The 18,080-nt window shown below is 40.4% G+C and overlaps 1 protein-coding gene across 1 annotated transcript in view; it reads left to right on the plus strand.

Annotated features, from left to right (window-relative positions):
* OSBPL10 (oxysterol binding protein like 10) overlaps positions 1–18,080 on the plus strand; it is a 95,715-nt gene that overhangs the window by 33,290 nt on the left and 44,345 nt on the right. Inside the window, exon 4 of the mRNA XM_088521147.1 lies at positions 3,769–3,960. Coding sequence (XP_088377273.1) covers positions 3,769–3,960 — 192 coding nt within the window. The remainder of the gene's footprint in view (positions 1–3,768; positions 3,961–18,080) is intronic.

The raw sequence follows: 18,080 nt of genomic DNA on the forward strand, positions 1-18,080 counted from the left end.
GGCAGTTCACCAGGTAATTTTGAGCACTCGCATAACTGCTTCCGTAAGGCTAAATTAGTGAAAGTTTCAAGTCTGTGGCAGTATTGCTTTGGTTCTTATCTCCACGTCAGACTTCTTTTTAAGTTCATCTGATCTGCGTTTTCCTCTTAGTTGCTTTCTAAGGGCAGGGAAGAGAGGCAGAAAAGTATGGTGCTTCTAATTAAAATCTGTTTTCAGTTCTGGAAAGCCTCACGGTGATGAGGCTGAGAAGGAAGCACAGCTTGACTGGAGATATGTGTATTTTTGACGCTTTTTTTTTTTTTCCCTTAGAAGTTACATGAAGAGAGTTGTTCATATCCTTCTGGTTTCAAAATCTTTATGCAAAAATGAAGAAGAAAATTACATTTAGGATTGAATGTGGATTTGATCAAATGCTTCTTGACAAAGAAAGTGATAATAAGTGATTTTATGATCAAATGGTCATCATAGTCTTCGGCTTCAAAAGATTATCAAAAGATGATAAAGCACACAAATAGATTTTGTCTGAAGTTCAGATGTTGTGTAGATTGTCATTAGCATGTCAGTATTTGTGGGTGACCAGAATGTAGATTAAACGGATCTGCATTTTTTTTCAGTCTGTCTTTTCCAGCAAATCTTTAGTAAATAGATATGAATTAAAATACTGAATGTTCGGATCTCCAACTGATCATTGGTGGCTGGTGGTATGTAACTGTCATTGCTCTAAAACTTTTACATAGGGGTTGGTGCCTATATTAGGCTTCCTGCAGAGGAGCAAAGGAATGTAATTTCAGCATTTATTACTGGGTAAAAAAAACATCTGTGGCTCCGTGCTTGTGAAGGAGATGATGATGGTCAGCCATAAACAGATATGGCAGTCCACTTCAGAAATTAGTCTATTAATCTCTGGAATGTATTTACTTTCTAAAATAAACCAAATTGTTTGCTTCTGGTAAATGGTGAAAAACACTTCAACTTCTTTGTGAGCAGGAAGAGTAATCTCCTGGGAAAATGATTCATGGAAGCATTAGTATAGCTGGAACTTACTGTTCTACAATTACATTATTTTAATTGTTGGATTTTTTTTTTCTTATTCAAATGGAAGCCTTCATTATATTGCTTTTTCCTCTTGAAGATGGACAGTCTACTAAAACTGAAAGTCCTTAACCCTGATGGTATTATCTAGACATTATCTAAATAGTTTAAGGTCCTGAAACCAAGTTGAATACAAGTTAGAAACTATCCTTTTATTAAATAATTTATTTTGTTTTTATTCATTTTCATTTTATTAGTTTGCAAACTGTTGGAGCTATGGTAACATGTAGCCTTGTGAAAGAATATTTGTAATCCCTTTGGGATGCTCCTGTCTGTGAGCTTCTTGACTCATTATTAGCAGCTCATATTAACAGTCATTGAAGAGCTCATTATGTCTTTGTTTCTATCGTCCTTCATTATTCCTCTTACTTGTAAAGCAGAAAACAGCAGCAGGAAAGAAAACCTTGTGTGATGGTGCTTGGGAGGGACATATCAGTCATACCAGCAGCACTAGAGACAAGAGGAGGGAATAGGAATGAAGTAGGAATGCAAATCCCACAGTTATTGTCTGTACTTTTTATTTTTCCTGTCAAGTGACTTTAATTTTTCTAGTGGGCTGTATAATTAGATATTTTTAAGCTGTGGAAAATATAACATGAGTGTTTTTTTTAATTAAAAAACAGAAGGAAAAAAAATGGAATCTTTTTGCATTTGCACAGCTGTGTGGCTTGTCATCTTCAGTATGTAATTTGCAAAGCTCTGCAAAGAGAGCCAAGTATTTGGCAGGGACTTAGGTGTTGACAGTGTGCTGTGAAATTCCAAAGCGCGCGAGGGTGCAAGTCTGGAGCTCCAGAAAGGGTCTCCCTGAAGTGGCAGCGGCAGTTGGCAGCAGGAGTTGGCTGCTGTCCCCGCGCCGAGCAGGTGTCGCGCGGTGCCGTCACCGCAGCCTCTGCGGCAGGGTGGCTGCTCCCCAGGAGGGGAGCCCCGTTTCCAAAGGTGGCTACTTGTACCTTGGAGTGCTCCCACTTCACTGGCCTCAGCTCCTTGCAGTCTGGTGCCGTTTCAGTCCTTGTTTTGTAGCAGTTTGGTTAGATGGTGTGGAATGGAAGGGGTAGCCCTGGGTAGGCAGAGGTCCCAATACGGAGTTCATTCAGGCTTTGTGTGTTACAGACACACTATAAAGAATACTCCCAAATTGGATGCCAGAGGATTTGTGTGACGGGCCGGTGGACTGTTCTGGAGAGAAAATGAAGAGATGAGGAAAGCTTCCATAGGAGCCGTTCATATCGACGCATGCTGGTTTGATGTTTGGCACAGACTGTGGCTGCTTGCTAATTCAAGATGGCCGGTTTGTCTGACTTGGAAATTTCGGAGTTGTGTAGGGTTAGTACTTACCCCCTCCTTCCCCTCAGAGGAAGAGGAGGACTCTAGGAGAGGCTCAGGGGCTGTCGTGATCTCTCCTTGAAGAACACCTAGTAGTGCTGAATGCCGTCCTCGTGTGGCAGTGTCGGCCTATGGAGCCCTTGCTGTGCCACGAACATGGAGAACTGGGGTCTCCCAGGGCCCCTCCAGTAGTGCAACCTTGCTGGCTATCTGATATAGTAGATTCTAGTCTGGGATTAGCTTTGGAATAAAGAACTACGTGCTACTAAAACCCCAAATGATCTGTTCTTCCTGACTGTCTCTTGTCTGCTGGTTTCCAAATGCTGCACTCTAAATGAGTGCCAGCTAGCAGCTGTTGTGAGCTGCCATATGCCCTTATAAAATTTATTTAAAACCACCCTCAAAGCAATATTGTCCCTTGAACTTTGTTCTGCCTCATGTTCCGGTTTGTGAGTGTAGGTGATGCAGCTCAATGAGTTATGATATGAACTAGACCAAATCTAAAAGAATCTAATCTAGATTTAAAATAGGCATGCCTAAAATGAAGGATGTTTCTGTTTCTTCGGAATGCTTTCCTTATTTCTCATCCAAAGCCAGGATAGCTCAGGTTTGAGGGTTGTAGTAAATATGCTGCAGTATCAACACTGATAGATGATTAGATAGGAAGAGCCAAAGCTCCTGAATATTCACACTCACTTTATTGGTTGCATGTTAAAACCTTTCATATTGCAGATAAGCTACCAGTAATTTTCCAACAGTATTTTATCTTATTTGTTCATTCTAAACTTACTCTAAAATGTATTAGCAGCTTAATGTTTGAAGCAAAAGCACAGCTGAATGTTTACTTGGCATTTGGATTGGCTTTCTAACAATTGATGCCTCTTAAACTTTAGGAGAGTTGCACTCGACTGTTTCAGAAGCTAATCCAATGAAAGCATTAAGGTTTATTTATGCTTGCTGCTCATGCTAAACAGTTGGACAAGTTATAGGTCACAGACTTCATAAAAATTGTTTGTGTTGGCCTTGATATTAATCCATCTTCACAGTCATTCTTAATTTCCTAAAATACATGCTTGTACGCACTTATCAACAGCGTGTTGATATGTAGGAGTGTTGGAAGGTGTTTTGAGGGCATCTTTCAGACCATCAAAGAAAACAGGGTGATGGCCACAACACTTCCAAGAAGATCTCTGCTGAGCAATGCAGAGGATTCAGAAGAAATAAGTCGGTTCTGAGGTCAGTTAGACCTCTGTGCTCAGGTTTCTGAGGGAATGGTGCAAATGTGCAGCCTGAACTGTAAATTGTTGACTTTTACCACCTTCATAAAAGTATATTTGTCATTGCTTGTTCTAGAGCATTTCATCCTCACGAAGTAGAAGCTCATCTCTTCTGCCACCAGGGACGGTTAACTCTGCATCGCCTAGTGGCCAGAAACACATGAATCAAAGTGGGCCAACTGTTGTTACCATCACGCATCACAAATCCCCTGCAGCTGCCCGAAGAGTTAAGAGCCAGCGATCTGGTCAGCTCCATGAAGTCAGAGAGGTAGGAGATGTCCCTGTGATGTTTTGCTAAAAGTTTAAAATTCTTATTTTGCTTTAAGGTAAGCAAGCAGGGTCTGGTAAGTTAAGTCTATTTTCTACTCTATTTTGGTTGATTGCATTGTGTTGATTTCCTTGTTGAGCCAAAGGATATCTTTAACTTTGGTCCAGCTTGAAGCATGGTGTATATATATAAGGTTCATAAGCTGATCCTAATGATACTGTATGTGCATGCTTTAAAAGCTGGGCTAGGTTGGCTACAGCTCCCAGACTTTACAGTGGTGCCACAGCGCTGGAGGAGTGCTCTGTTTAAACTAGATGCCACAAATCCCCTCAGGTATTTAAATGTGACTCGGGTAAGTCAGAATAAGAAAGGACACTCAGCTCCCCAAGCTCAGCAGTTCTTTTCTATGTGGCTGTGGTTTTAATTTTGTCTAGTTTCTGCTGCTGGCTTTGTGATGGAAGAATGCTTTGCCCTTTTTAAACTCCTAAAAAGCAAACAGTGGATGTTCTTTGAAAGTATATTTATTAGGGTTTAAAAAGTCTAACTCGTATACTGATAGAAGTCCAGGCAACAAAAATAGTACAGAATTTGAAAACTCAAATGCTACTGCAGGCTTTCACAGAATTCACTTTCATCTGTCTTTCATCTTGTTATTTTTTCCTTTGTGTGAATTTCTTGTGATTCTTTAGCAATGCATTTTTCCCTCCTTCTCTTACCAGAGAAACCAGCTGTTTTAGAGCATTCTTTCATCATATGCGTTTAAAATTCTGGCCAAATCCTCTAACAGTTACCATATCAAGAATCTGCTTTTTAAGTTTATGCTCCCTACATGTTTTATGATGATGTTATATAGATATTATCTATAAGGTTATACAGAATTTGAAGAAAATATTTTAGTAGCTTCAGCTCACAATGAGGATTTAAATTGCACAACCGTGTGAAGAGTGCTTGCTTTTAAATTTTTTTTTTAAAAATACATATTTTTGTTGTAGTAGCATTAAAGTGAATGCATACCTTGTATTTTCCATTCTGTTAAAAATAGGTGTCCCTTGCCATGAAAACAGGTTGTCAGAATCAGTCATCCATGTTTTTGTTATATTATAGGAAACCCATGTCTGGTGTTACTGGGAATAGTGTGTCTTTTCCTACCAGTGAGACCCCCACCTTTCCAAATTGATTCTATGTTATTAAATGTATTTGCTCTGAGAGAGTGAATTCAGAGATTGCCTCATCCGTATTTGTTAATGAAATAATCAATGTGACCTGTGGCATCTTTGTGAGACGAAGCTGAACAGGTCTGAAAGTAGTTTAAAAGAAAGACTTGGTATTTGCGATGATCTTAAGTTGGAAGGAGACAAAATCAACAGACATGAAGAACTATGTTTGGGAAGGAAGGAAAAAATAGCATCCCATAGTAAAATGGAAATCAAGTGATTAAGTATCATCCCTGCAGAGAACACCTGGGAGCTGGTTTGCAATATATTTTAACATGATGTTGCTGCAGAAAGGTAAATGTTAAAGCTAAAGAGGAATGCTGCAAAAGGGACGTCCTTCACTTCGGGATTTACTGTCTTCAGTATCTCGGAGAATATTTCAGAGCTGTCAAACTCAGAGTTGCTGTTCAGTTCTGGACCAATTTGTCTTGATTTGGTGGTGGTGTTTGCAGAAAGTGAAGTGCCTCTGTGTTGCAAATGGAACAGATGTGCTCCTATATTTTACATATTGCAGTGATGTTTTTGTAATACTTTGTTGTTCCATTCTTTCCTTTTCCTATTTTTCCATTTCATAATAAGAATAAACAGCAGAGTGTTTTCTTCTGTTTATCCTGGCTGATTAAAATTTGTAGTGAATGTAGAGCAGAGAATTTAGTGTAAAAAAAGACAGATAGCAAAGATGTTTATTTAGAACCCTACTGATGTGCAAAATTTTTTAAGGCAGAACAAAGAACTATGTGGGGACCCAAAATTACATTTGCTTCAAGTGCTTCCATTCTGAAAGTAGAACTTCTCATATTTTCCATTTCCTAGTAATCTTAAAACTGAGTACATACATGGAACTTCTGTACTGCTTTAAAATTTAACTTTCACTAGTCAAATTACTTTTCCATAGTATCAAATTGCAAAGATGGTCAGGAATATTACTTTTTATTGTGATAAGTGTTTTTTTTTTTCCTATTTGAAATACTGTTCATTATATTTTGCTTATATTAACTTCATGTTAGTCCAGTCCATACAGATTTACAGGGTGTAATATCAAAACTGCAAGTGGCTGTATATTAATTTGGAAGAGCTGGCATACTCGGTGCCACATATGCGGCGTTCTTCAAGGTCCTGTGTCTTCTATTCATTAAAGTACCACTTCCATGTGATCTTTAGTAAGTTGTGGAGTTCTTACAGTAACAGAAGTGAGTGTGGTCTTGAAATTGCATTCTGTTGTTTTAAACTGAGCATTTATTATTATTAAACTGAGCAATTTGTGATAAAAGGGTTATACTTGCAGGACTATTTACTGTAGGTGGTTTAAAATTAGCTGGAACATAAAGCCAAGTGGCTGCATCACGCTCATTCAGTGGCAGCCAAAACTTAGTAAGAAAATATGTCCTTGGAGATGCTTGAAACCTGACAGGACGTGATCCTGGATAACCTGTTCCATGGCAGCGTGGGCCAAGCAATCTCCAGCGGTTTCCTCCAGCCACAGCTCTTCTGTGGAACAAGTGGCTTCATTTTGAATGATGGCTATTTTGGCTGAGAAGGTTTGACTAGAGTACAACCTGTGCCAGTGTTCCCACTTCTGCTAGAGAATGAGGACTGAAGTATGGGAGGGTTTTGTAGTGACTCATGGTAGTGGTTCATAGAAATTTGCAGAAATTCATGGAAATGTATAGAAATTAAATAGGAATGTATAGAAATTAAAAGGATAAAGTCTAGAGAAATATTTTGCTGTCTTTCTCCTATCCATATCCTTGTAGACAACAGGCGAATTTACAAACATAAAAACAGGAAGACATCTAGTATCTTCTGTGGCAGTCTCCTCTAAAACGATTTGAGTTGTCTATAAAAGTGTCATCTCCTAAGGCTGCTTATTCTAGCTCATGTAGTACTATGAGATCAGTTAAAAACATGCCTGTTTAGGTGGTAAATGGAATACTTCAGTGTCTGAGAGCATCAGAAAATCCATCAGAAATCTGAATTATTCTAGTGTCATAAAGTAATAATCAAGTCACAAATGCATGAGTCGAACAATTTTCAGTGTTCTGAGTCTTCACCTTGCCCTTGCAGTGTCTTTGAGATCACTATGACTGCACATAGCTTAAGCTTATTCTTTGTATTTCATTTTTGTTTTCATGCAGAAGTCGAGTCATCCTGGAATCCACATAGAGCAGCAGGGAGCACTGAGGTTGCTATGGGAATCGCAGAGCAAATGTTCTACTAAAATTACACTGTTTGGCCATGGGAGTTATGTCAGGAATGAACTTAGTTCATTATTTCATTGTGTGTATGTGTTGGGTTTTTTTCTTTTTTTAATTCCAAATCTGAAATAGTAATGATGCAAATACGGCTTCTTTTTATGAAGTTTTTTTTTAAACATTATAGTGATTGAATATATGCAAAGATGATCATTTTCAATCACTCAACTTAATACACGGCAATTTATAAATTAGGGATAATGTGATGTGTATGCAAGCCAAACTGAGAGACTGTGATCATTTTCTTAAACAATTGCAGACAGGCTACAATTTCCATTCACAGTTATTAAAGCATTTCATTAAGTTTTAAATAAACATCTAGTTTACAAAGGAGCTGGAGAGAAGTAAAATTTGAGGGGAAACTTTTGCGTGCCGTCAAAACTGTAGTTTAATTTTTTGTAGAAAACAAAGTAAAATTATTCTAACCAGTGTAAAACGGCAAAAAATACTATAGAGTATGGCATAGCTTAAACTGATAAGTCTAAATTTTTGGAAAACGACGGGGCTGATTTCTTTCCCAGTCCAAGCACAACCGTTGCGGCAGGTCCAGGTTAGAGCCAACAGCTGGAAAGCGGAGCCCGGAAGAGCAGGCCCTTCCGCAAGTGGCTGCTGTGGCTTCGCGCGCCGCGTCCCGGGGTTCCCCTTGGGCGGCCGCGACGCCGGCGCTGCCCCCGGCCGCCGGGGCTCATGCAGCCGCGTCGCTCCTGCCATGGGGTGCGTGAGCCTTCTGCAGCCCTGCTCGTCAGGGGACCTACTGCTCCCAAAGCCCGTGCGCTGTTTGGTTAGCCCACGCTTAAGGGCTGCTTGTATTAAATTAAGTTGGTGGTGCTTTTGAATGGCAGGGTGATATCAGGTGGCCGGGCAGGTTGCAGATGGTAAGTATGGAGCTGCTGGCTTGTAAATGCGCCCCCCAAGAAGATAAATGTAGCGATGGCTCCTGCCTTTGAAGTGTACCATGCAGCTTACATCCTTGTACCTGTTCATGGAGGGTCGTGCTGCAGTGTCCAAATCCTTGTGTGACGCCTGAAGTGCTGCTTGCTACAGCAAGAAACACAGGAGACATTTTGATTTCCTAATGAATGAAGCAGTAGCCACCGTAGCTCGTCTGCTATGAAATGCAGGTCGAATCTCTGGCTGCTTTTGCTAAATGTTAATGTGATTTTTTTCCCTCCCCGCCCTCCACCGTAATCCTTGGGTTTCAGGTTCTGAATGGCTGAACACTCCATTTTCTTTGGCAAGTTTGTATGTGTTATGCTGCTTCCAAGCAGCTACTTATATCTCTCTTGGTTGCAATTCTGACAATAATGTTTTAGAATACAGCAAATAACCAAGATGACTATTAACATTTCATCCCAACGAGCAGCTTGAGCTGAATGGTATCTGCCTGAATTTGGCATATACTTTTATGTACTTTTGTATTACAGCTACTAAATGTATAGCTGTCCTTGTTTTTTGTTTGTGTTCTTGTTTTTGATTTATGTATTTGTCGCTGTAGTGAGTAGGCTCAGGAAACAGTAGCTCATGTTTTTGCACATACTCTTTAGATTTTTCTTCAGATAATCTGTCAGTTTACTATATTCTGGGATGGCGACTTGTATTTTTTTTCCCCTCAACAGAATTCCCCTCTTACTCAGTTACAGCTTTACCAGTAGATGCAGACTGGCAGCCACAGAATGCATGAGGTGGGGGGAAAGTTGCTGTTTCATTGCTACTCAGTCATCTTGCAGCATGTCAGAAATGGGCTTGGAACCGTGCTTGTGTGTGCTAAATCCCTTCAGTGCTTTCGAGTTAATGATGGCCGTGTAAAGCAGGTGACAGAAGTGGGCTCGGTGACACTGGCAGGAGTGGAGAGGATGGGTTTGCATGCTTTGCACCAGGGTGACTTACCAGTCATACGAACACGTGCTATTCAAGGCTTCCCTTATAGTCAGGAATTGTAAGATTAGATGGTGTTAATGGGGACAGCTCACTTGCTTTTCAGAAAATATGAGCTTGATAGACAAAGATGGGGAAGAAATATCTACTCTGAATAAAACAAAATGGCATTCTTCATGGCAATGAAAAGCAAATCTAGTTCTCCTCTTGCTCAATGGTCTCCCAGATTGTGACAGTAATCTTAGCTGCGATAGTCATAAGATGTTGTTTTAAACTTGGACACCATTATCTAGGTGGCCAACTGGGAGGAGGGCGAAAGGAAGTAAATGTGAGGGTTGGTGGGCAACAGGAGGAGGACTGTTAATATCCTCCTGACGTTTGGAGAAATAACGTGTGGCATATTGGGCTGCCCTTGTATAGCTGTGTGTTCATAAAACTTCAGGTTCCCCAGCTGGAACACCGAAGGATGAAGGATGGCAACTAAGGATCCACTGATATATGTCAGCGAGCACATATCCTGAGACAGCTCCCCATCCACCAACGTGTGCATGTTGAAATGTAGAGTTGAGGTGCCACTGCAATGTGGCCTTTCCTTTCCTAAGACTAATCTTACCCAAAATTTAAGATGTATATTTATAAATAGCATGCCATGCAGCAGTAAACTAATAGAATTTTCCTGTGATTGCTGATGTTGGTGCAGTGACTAGCAGCCTTTTAGGTACACCCTTGAATGCTTAAAATTCACAAATGGGCCTTAATTGCTAATAAGCAAAATATGCTTTCCAGCTGTGTGCTCTAGCTATTAACTTCACTGAAGTGATGGTTCTGAAAAGTAAGGAAAACAGCTACTCAGAAGCACTCCTAGAATAGCATCTACTTATGAGCAACATTTAATCACTAAAACTACTGGCTTGGCTTGCAGATTTTGAGGTAAGCATGGTAATAAAATTGCAAATGAATAATGTCCCACGAGGAGCTTCTCCAAAGGTGTGTTCTGCGTGCGGCGCTCCGTGCCTCAGCCCACAACAGCAGCACGATTCCTGCCTGGCTGGGTGGCAGCCAGGTGCCATCCTAGGCTCATCTGAGCTTGCAAGGTCCGTCCTTTGCTTCTCTAATTTATAGCTCTTGATCATTGGAAGCAACTCATACAAAAAGCCACCTTGGCAGCCTTTTCTTTTTTTTTTCTCCCCCCTTTGTGCTTTTATCTCAAGTTTCCTACACCTCGCTCCCCTTGGGTCCCCTTTGAGTAAATGACAAGTTAGTGGGAGACTATTAGAGAGTCCTTGAGGTACAGAGGGAGAATCTGGCACTAGGTCTATATTGGTACAAGCCTTATGCTTTTAAATGTAAGTGGCATATATCACCTACATGTGTAGAGAATACCTACAGGAGCTATGATATAGCAGGCTAGCAAATAAGAAGAGAGGTTGTGTCTCCTCACAGTGGGCACTGATCCTCACATTTCCTTCCAGTAGCAATGTGACCACTGCTAGATTGATCTTCCTGCAAAAAATATATAGCCTACTTTCCCTAACAGAAGGAAATAGAAGCTGATTTGCAAAGAAAAATGATGGTCCCTGATACAGTCTGTCTGACTCATGCTCTCTTACTTGAGTATTTATTATGGAAGTCAGATGTAAGTGAAAAGCTTTAACTTCTGCTCACCTAAGACTTGCTTAGTGGCTCAGTGAAATAGTCCAAAGGTAACGGATGCTGTTGGAGGAATTGTTTCCCTTGTGCATTGTCTGTTTCTAAATCTTCTCCTTAAACATCAGGTCCATTCTGCTGCATGTTTTAGGTTGGGAGGAAGGGAGAGGTGTTCTCTTCTGGTATTAAGACCTGAGAAGGGATTCTCAAAAGACCTGGCAAGTGGGGGTGGAGAGAGGGGCAGGAAAAGTGTGTGTGTGGTTTTTTTCAGTCATGAAATACTAAGACATTCAAAGGAAGTTGCGTATCTCAGGATACTGATCAAGTTTAAAAGCATTTTGTAGTTCAGAAAAGCCATGATTGCTTGTCTGCTAAAACATTCTGTCGGGGTTCGAACTTTTCATTCTAGTCCATCTCCATGGGCCCAAGGTATTTCTATAATTCCTGTCTTTTTTTTTTTTTTTTTTTCTCCTTCCTCCCCCCAGTTTCCTTCCCTTTTTCACTGACTCATTCCTCAAGTGAGGAGAAGGGCAGATTGTTTGCAGAGAGCATTTATTTAACCTTGAGTCAGGAGCTGTGATCTCAACCAGGGCTGGCAAGGAGTCTTCCCGAGGTTGCAAAGGGAAGCATCTGATGTGTTTTGTCCTGAAGTAGGTGGGCTCTTTTTTTTTTCTCAGATATCTGCTGGCACTCTCTGGGATCACATCCACTAATTAGTAGATTTTTCTATGCTGACTAATGTGCAAGCTGCAAATGATGTGTACCTGCCTGGTGTGTCTCCTTATTTTCCTGGTATAAGAAGCCCAGGTCTGTGGAAACTCGCATTCAGATTGCCATAATTTGTGCACCCAACAAAGAGTCTGCATAAATTCCCAGGGAACATTATGAACAGTAACAAATATTGAATGTGCCCTTTGGTATTCAAAAGTGATTTTCTTCAAAAGAACAAGAAACCAGGATATTTTTAACAAAGATATGCTTTTGTGAAAACGGATGTTTAGGTCAGCTCAGCAGTTCATTTTCTTGCTGAGATTTTGCCAGTTTTAAAGCCTTGAAGTAGGAACTACCTCCCTTCTGCATGAATCGCAACAAAGTGAGTGTTTTTTTTTTTTTTTTTTTTCTTTCAGGAAAATGGAATTTTCTCCTCCTATGTTCAAAGGAACGTTTAAAGTTTCCACACCTATTGCCCCCCCACCCCCCCCCCCCAAAAAAAAATTCCCCTAATCCAACACCTCCATAGGCTAAAGCAATACTGCAAAATTGCAAAATTCAAAATCTGATTACTGTAGATGTTTAATCAACATTAAGGGAGCCTGAATGCATAACTGATAAGCCACTAGGTGGTAGACAAAAAAGCAAGAAGTCTGTAGTCCACCAGGTGATTAATGAAGGATTGTCTGCACAAAATATAATATGTTGAAAGGATATACAGCAAGTTATACAATTTAAGAATATAAAGTAGGAATTGAATATGTAGTTCTGGTGGAGAATGGAACATACTTAGTATATAGATAATTTTAGTTAAATTAACAGCCAATTTAAAAGGTACGTGATAGGAGGTGATAACTAATGGCTGCTTCCTGAAGAGCAGATAATGTGTTCAGATTCCTGGAGAATGAGTAGCTGCTGGAAGTGCTCATAGTGACCAGTTGGAAGAGTGTCATCGTCAGTGGAAACTGCAGAATCACAGAACAGTTGAAGTTGCAAGGGGCCTCTGGAGATCATCTAGCTCACATCCCTCTGCCAAGCAGGGACAGCTAGAGCAGGTTGTCCAGGACCAGGTTCAGTTGGATTTTGATTATTTCAGAAGATGGAATCTCCAAAACCTCTCCAGGCAGCGTGTTGCAGTGTTCAACCATCCTCACAGTAAAGAACTGTTTTCTGTATTCCAGCTTGTGCTCATTGTTTCTCATCCTCGTACTGGGTACCTCCAAGAGGAGTATGGCTCCATTTTTTTTTTATATTTTCCCCCCCACCTTTTTAACATTGATAACAGAAGGCTTCCTTGGGCCTTCTCTTCTCTAGGCTAAACAGGTCCCAGCTGTCAGCCTCTCCTCATATGAGAGGTTCTCCCATTCATTTCTCATCTTTGTGACCCTTGACTTGCTCAGTAAATTTTTGTCTTGTAGTGGGGAGTGCAGAAGTGGCTGCAGTTCTCCTGAGGCAGCCTCGCTGCGCAGAGGGGTAAGATCAGCTCCCTTGACTCGCTGGCTGCTGCCTGCTTCGTGCAGCTCAGACTGCTCGTGGCCTTCACAAAAACTGAGTTTTTCCGGCAAGGGCAGGTCGTCCAGGTCCTCCTCAGAGCTGCTTTCCAGCTAGTCAGCCCCCAGCACGTGCTGGTGCACAGGGTAAGTCTTCCCTAGGTGCAGGTCTTCAGGTTTGCGTGTGTCAGACATCATGAGCCTCCCCTCTGCCCCTCTCTCCGGTGTGTGGAGGTGCCTCTGAATAGCAGCCCAGCCCCTTAGTGCCTCCCAGTTTTGGATTGTGTGTGAACTTCCCGAAGGTGCGTTTGGTCCCAGCTCCTTGCGGAAGGTGCTAGACAGTATTGGAGCCAGTATTAATTCCTGAGAGAGACCACAGGTCACTGCCTCAAACAGTGATGGTGTGGAGTCCTAGCTGGGGAAAAGAGAGCAGAATGTGCTCTGGTTTGGTTTTGCTTTTCCCACGAAGGAACAGAACTGTGAAAGCAGAGGTAGGGGCTGAAAAGAAAAACAGGTGCTGGTCATTAGCTGCCACCCTGATTATCAGAGGCAGAGTTCTGTTTGCGCTGTCACTTTTTGTGGCTCTATCTGCAAATTATATGCCAAGGGAAAATTAACTTGCTCCTTTGAAGCTTCATTGATAGGGAGTGTGTGTCTAAGCCTTAATAACTGTTATATAACAGAGTCATTCCAATTTTGCTGTTGATTGTTTGCTGCTTTAAAATGATTGAGGTCAAGCAGGCTGCTACCCTGAGGTGCTAATAATGGAGAATTATGTGCTGCTTCTCTGTAATGGGAGGAAAGTAATAATCAAGAAAGGACAATTGCTATGGATGTCATTGAGTGGTTCCTTTTTTTTTTTTTTTTTTTTTTTTTTGCTTTCCCCAAAATGTTTTCAGAATATCTCACTTAATGGTCTAGAATCCTCTCTTTATATATATATATATATATATATATATATATATATATATATATTTTCCTTATTAGCATGTAATGTTCAGAGGGTACTCTGGATCTGTATTTGATGGCAGCTTTGAGGACAGATTTCTGTTGCAGTGGCTCTTTTTTTTTTGCCTAAAAGCTCCTGCACAGGCATGTTACTTGTAGAGCTTAAGAAAATGTTTGTGTCTCCTCTTCTTGTCTGTGCTTCCACAGTAAATATGCTAAAGTGAAGTGCAAATTCTTGTTTAGAGGAGACATGTTGTATGCTGCAGTGCCTCTGCATCTAGCTGTTTCACTTAGTCACATACTAAGCTCTAATTTTGCCATTCTACCTTTCATGCTGTTGATGGAATCTCATTAGAAGGTCTATGGATGTGCCTTGACTGAAGAACAGGGAAAAGCCTTTAAATCTTTATCAGAAAATTTTCTTCCATTGAGTGCTAGGACCCACCTCCAAATGACCTTGAGTAAGTTTGGGAATGCTTTTCAGAAGTTAAGCCAAGCCTATACAAGCCTGTTCTCTTGGTTTTTTTAGTTATTAATTCTTAAGTGATAAAAGTGTGTATAGTGGGGAAAAAAAAACGGAATTTTGCTGCAGCGTTGGAGGTTATCTTTATTTGGCAGATGTTTCATTAGGAGAGATATACCTTTTGAGCTGGTGACTGACAGTGCTGAGTTCTGCAGCAGCTGAGCTTGAAAGTAAGCTAAAGCAATCAGGCAATTTTATTAAAAATAGTCTTTCTGCATATTTGTGTGTTTGCCTTTTTTTTTTTTTTCCTGGCATTATAATTTAAAAGCAAGAGACTATTCTTCCATAAAATGTCTTTTGCTATATCTTCTGTTTCATGTGTGTGAGAGAGAAATCAACATAATAATAATAAAAAAAAGTAAGCAAGCTGACTCTTTGCATACTTTTAAAGGGAGTAAACCTATCACAAGAGCCATTTGATTTAGGGCTGACAAGAAAGTGAACCTGTTGCTCTTCTGTTATTATTTACATGTCCAAAACTTTTACAGCAAAAGCCTGTGTTTCTCCAGATGCTCTGTTTTCATATGAGCCTTTTACATGATTGTTTTCAACTTGTGTGCAGTTAGTGGGGAAAAGGATTTAAAAATAGAATTTAATACTCCTCATGTTTCAGAGGAAATGCTTGGAGATAAGTAGCTAGACCATGTGCTGCTGTTGGTGGTGTTAGAGCCAGCCTGTGCAGAGAGCGCTATGGTAAAGAGGGAGAGTTACACACTGAGCTGCACCAGTTCGTATTTGATGAATACTTTTCTAGCATGTTGTAGAAAACTTGACAATACAGGAGGTATGTGGGTGCCTAGCGCTAAAAGAATATTTTCATTTCACTCCAAAGTGTATTGGATTTTTTTATACAGACTTGTAGGCATTTCTTTAATACCTACTGTAAAAGGAGTCCATATGTGTGCTGTTCCCTCCTGAAGAGGAGAATCCCACACATCATACTTTGAATTTCTTAAGTATACATCCACATTGTGTCTGGGAAAGCCTGAAGAATCTTTCTCAAGTGTTCTGTTCCACACAATGTGTAGGAAGATCTGAAGTACTTAAATCTTCACGCGGAAAGATTAAATTGATGACACTGCTTATTTTCTTGCCATGCTCCACATGGCCCATATGACAAATGGAGAGTTTCTGCTTGCCCTTTTTTAGTTGATATGGTTGATGCCCTTTGCAACGGGGAGCTTAGTCACTGTGTCCTGGGATGCAGGTTTGTAGAGGGCTCAAAGCTAGTCTTTGCTTTGGGTTGTTATGTGCTGTATAGTTGAGCGAAATCCTGTAAGCTCTGTAATTTCTAGAAAGAAGACTGTTCCGATCATTGTAATGCAAGTCTGGGCTGGACAAGCAGGGCTCAAGTTAGTCTGGGAGTCTGGATAACAAAAGCACTTTCTCTTTAAATAAAATCCCGTCAATAAAGTAAATATCAATAAATGTCAATAAAAGCATGTCAGAAGTCGTGTGCTCCTCCCTTTAGGGATGGTTAATTGGGTTTCTTCCTTTGATGTTACAATTTATCTTCATTTTAAAATGGGAGGGAAAACCTTAAAGTACAATAATAAACTCATTATTAAAAACTAGAAGTGTGTGTCTCTAGTCTCAGAAACAAAGTGAAGCTTTAAATCAAAATTGACATTCTGAACTGGTAAGATGGCATCTCTGCAGTGGAGATGATTAATATATTGTCTAGCAGTCTAATAAAATACTCCAATTGCCAGAATTTTTCTTTTACTACAGAAATAGCACCTCAGTTTTTCTTGTTTATTTGCAGTAGGTTGGATGCAGCCCTGCTAATGTTGCATATATGCTCACAAGTAATTCATTTAATACATGTAACCCTAATACTCCTTAGTTGTTGTTGTTTTCTATCAGAAACTATCCAAAGCATCTCAGCTTAGAGCTAGGTCATTCAAACTCAGAACAGTCCCGTCACTGGGGAAGGAATGTTGATGTTGAACTTTTCTCCAAATCAAGGCTTTTCATTCTAGTTTGGAAACCAACTTAAGTGTTGATAAATCATGCAACCTAAAAAAATTTATATATATATACATGCTTCTTGGTTTTAATTTGTAATTAATGCCTGAAAGACATGCTGTGCTCTACTGTTGTTTTCCCCCACCTCTCCCCAGAGCAAAAAACAGCCTCATGAACAAGAGGATTTTGCTGCAGTGTGCTAGAGCTCTCTGGCCAAGAGCCTGTCTTGTTAAGGGATAATGTTTTTAATGAGTTTCTTCTAGCATGGTTGGGTGCTGTTGTGTTAGCTTCTCAGCAGTCTATTCCTCTCAGAAAAAAAAAAAAAAAAAAATCTTTTTAGATTTGTTTATGGCTTGCAAACAAAAGTGTCAGTTGTGTTCTAAAAAATAAACCGCTAGTTTAACAGTATACCTTCTGCCCTTTCCCTTAAGCCACAGAGGATTGCTTTACAGCTCTCGGGATCAGAGGGAGCTTTTCTTTTGGCTCTGTTTATGCAGCACCTTAAGTAGCGCGGATTTGACCAGTGTGTGAGCAGCCGGTGCTCCCTGAGGAGCCCCTGTCTGCTGCTGTCTCTGGTCCCTAGGAGAGGTTGGGTTCCTACCAGCTTCCCAAGTATGCTGGGAAGTTAGGTGACATAGAAAGGGTGGATCAAAAGGACCTCTTTAGACCTCTTGATCAGCTAGAGTGTATTGAGACCCAGAACAACAACCATGTCTCCGAGGGAGGGAGGGAGAGTGATTGGGTTTTTTGTTCTGCTTTATCCCTACTCGAGGAAGAATATAGGTGGCCATTGCCTTTGGGCTAAGTGGTAAGTGCAACAATTTTTCCGATGTTTTCCAAGCTCTTTGGTCTTAGCTGCAGAGGAATATACATGTGCCTCATAGAGAAGGGAGGGAAACTTCAGAAAAACTTATTTCTGTACTACTACTTAGCAAACTCTTACAGTGATTTTTTTAGAACTACTTCTGGCCGTGGATAATAGCAGGCCAGTCGTGGTTTTCTTGAACTCTGGGAGTGCTGTAGCAGCAGTAGTATGGGCCAAGGGGCCTTTCTCAGCAGAAAAGCTTGGTCTTGAGGCAGATATGTTAAATGGCAAAGGACTAATTCCTGGCTGATACTTTTAGAGGGGGGAGTGGGAAGGTGTGGTTTGAAATCATACCTTTATGCAATACAGTAGTTGAGTCAAATGGAGCTTGAACTTTTATTGCTTATAAAATCTGACAGTTTTTTTTTCTTTTTGTGTTTTTTTTTTCAAGTTTTTAGCACCTTTGCTACGTCTCTTATCTTACTAATTAAACTTGGTTTATTTTGAGACTTTTGTTTATATTTTTCACATGAAATTATTACATCTAGGAAGACAAGTTTAAAACAGTGTTCTTCAGACAAGAGTAGTTAATTTTTCTGACTGCATCTAGTTCAGTTTTATGGGCACATTTTAGCAACTTTTATCAAGTTGTGACTTTGCCCAGAGGTACCTTTCCTATCTGTAACC

Source organism: Tinamus guttatus, unplaced genomic scaffold (assembly GCF_059628265.1).
Source record: "Tinamus guttatus ecotype Peru unplaced genomic scaffold, ASM5962826v1 Tinamus_guttatus_pri_ptg000115l, whole genome shotgun sequence".
In the NCBI taxonomy this organism is placed as follows: domain Eukaryota; kingdom Metazoa; phylum Chordata; class Aves; order Tinamiformes; family Tinamidae; genus Tinamus; species Tinamus guttatus.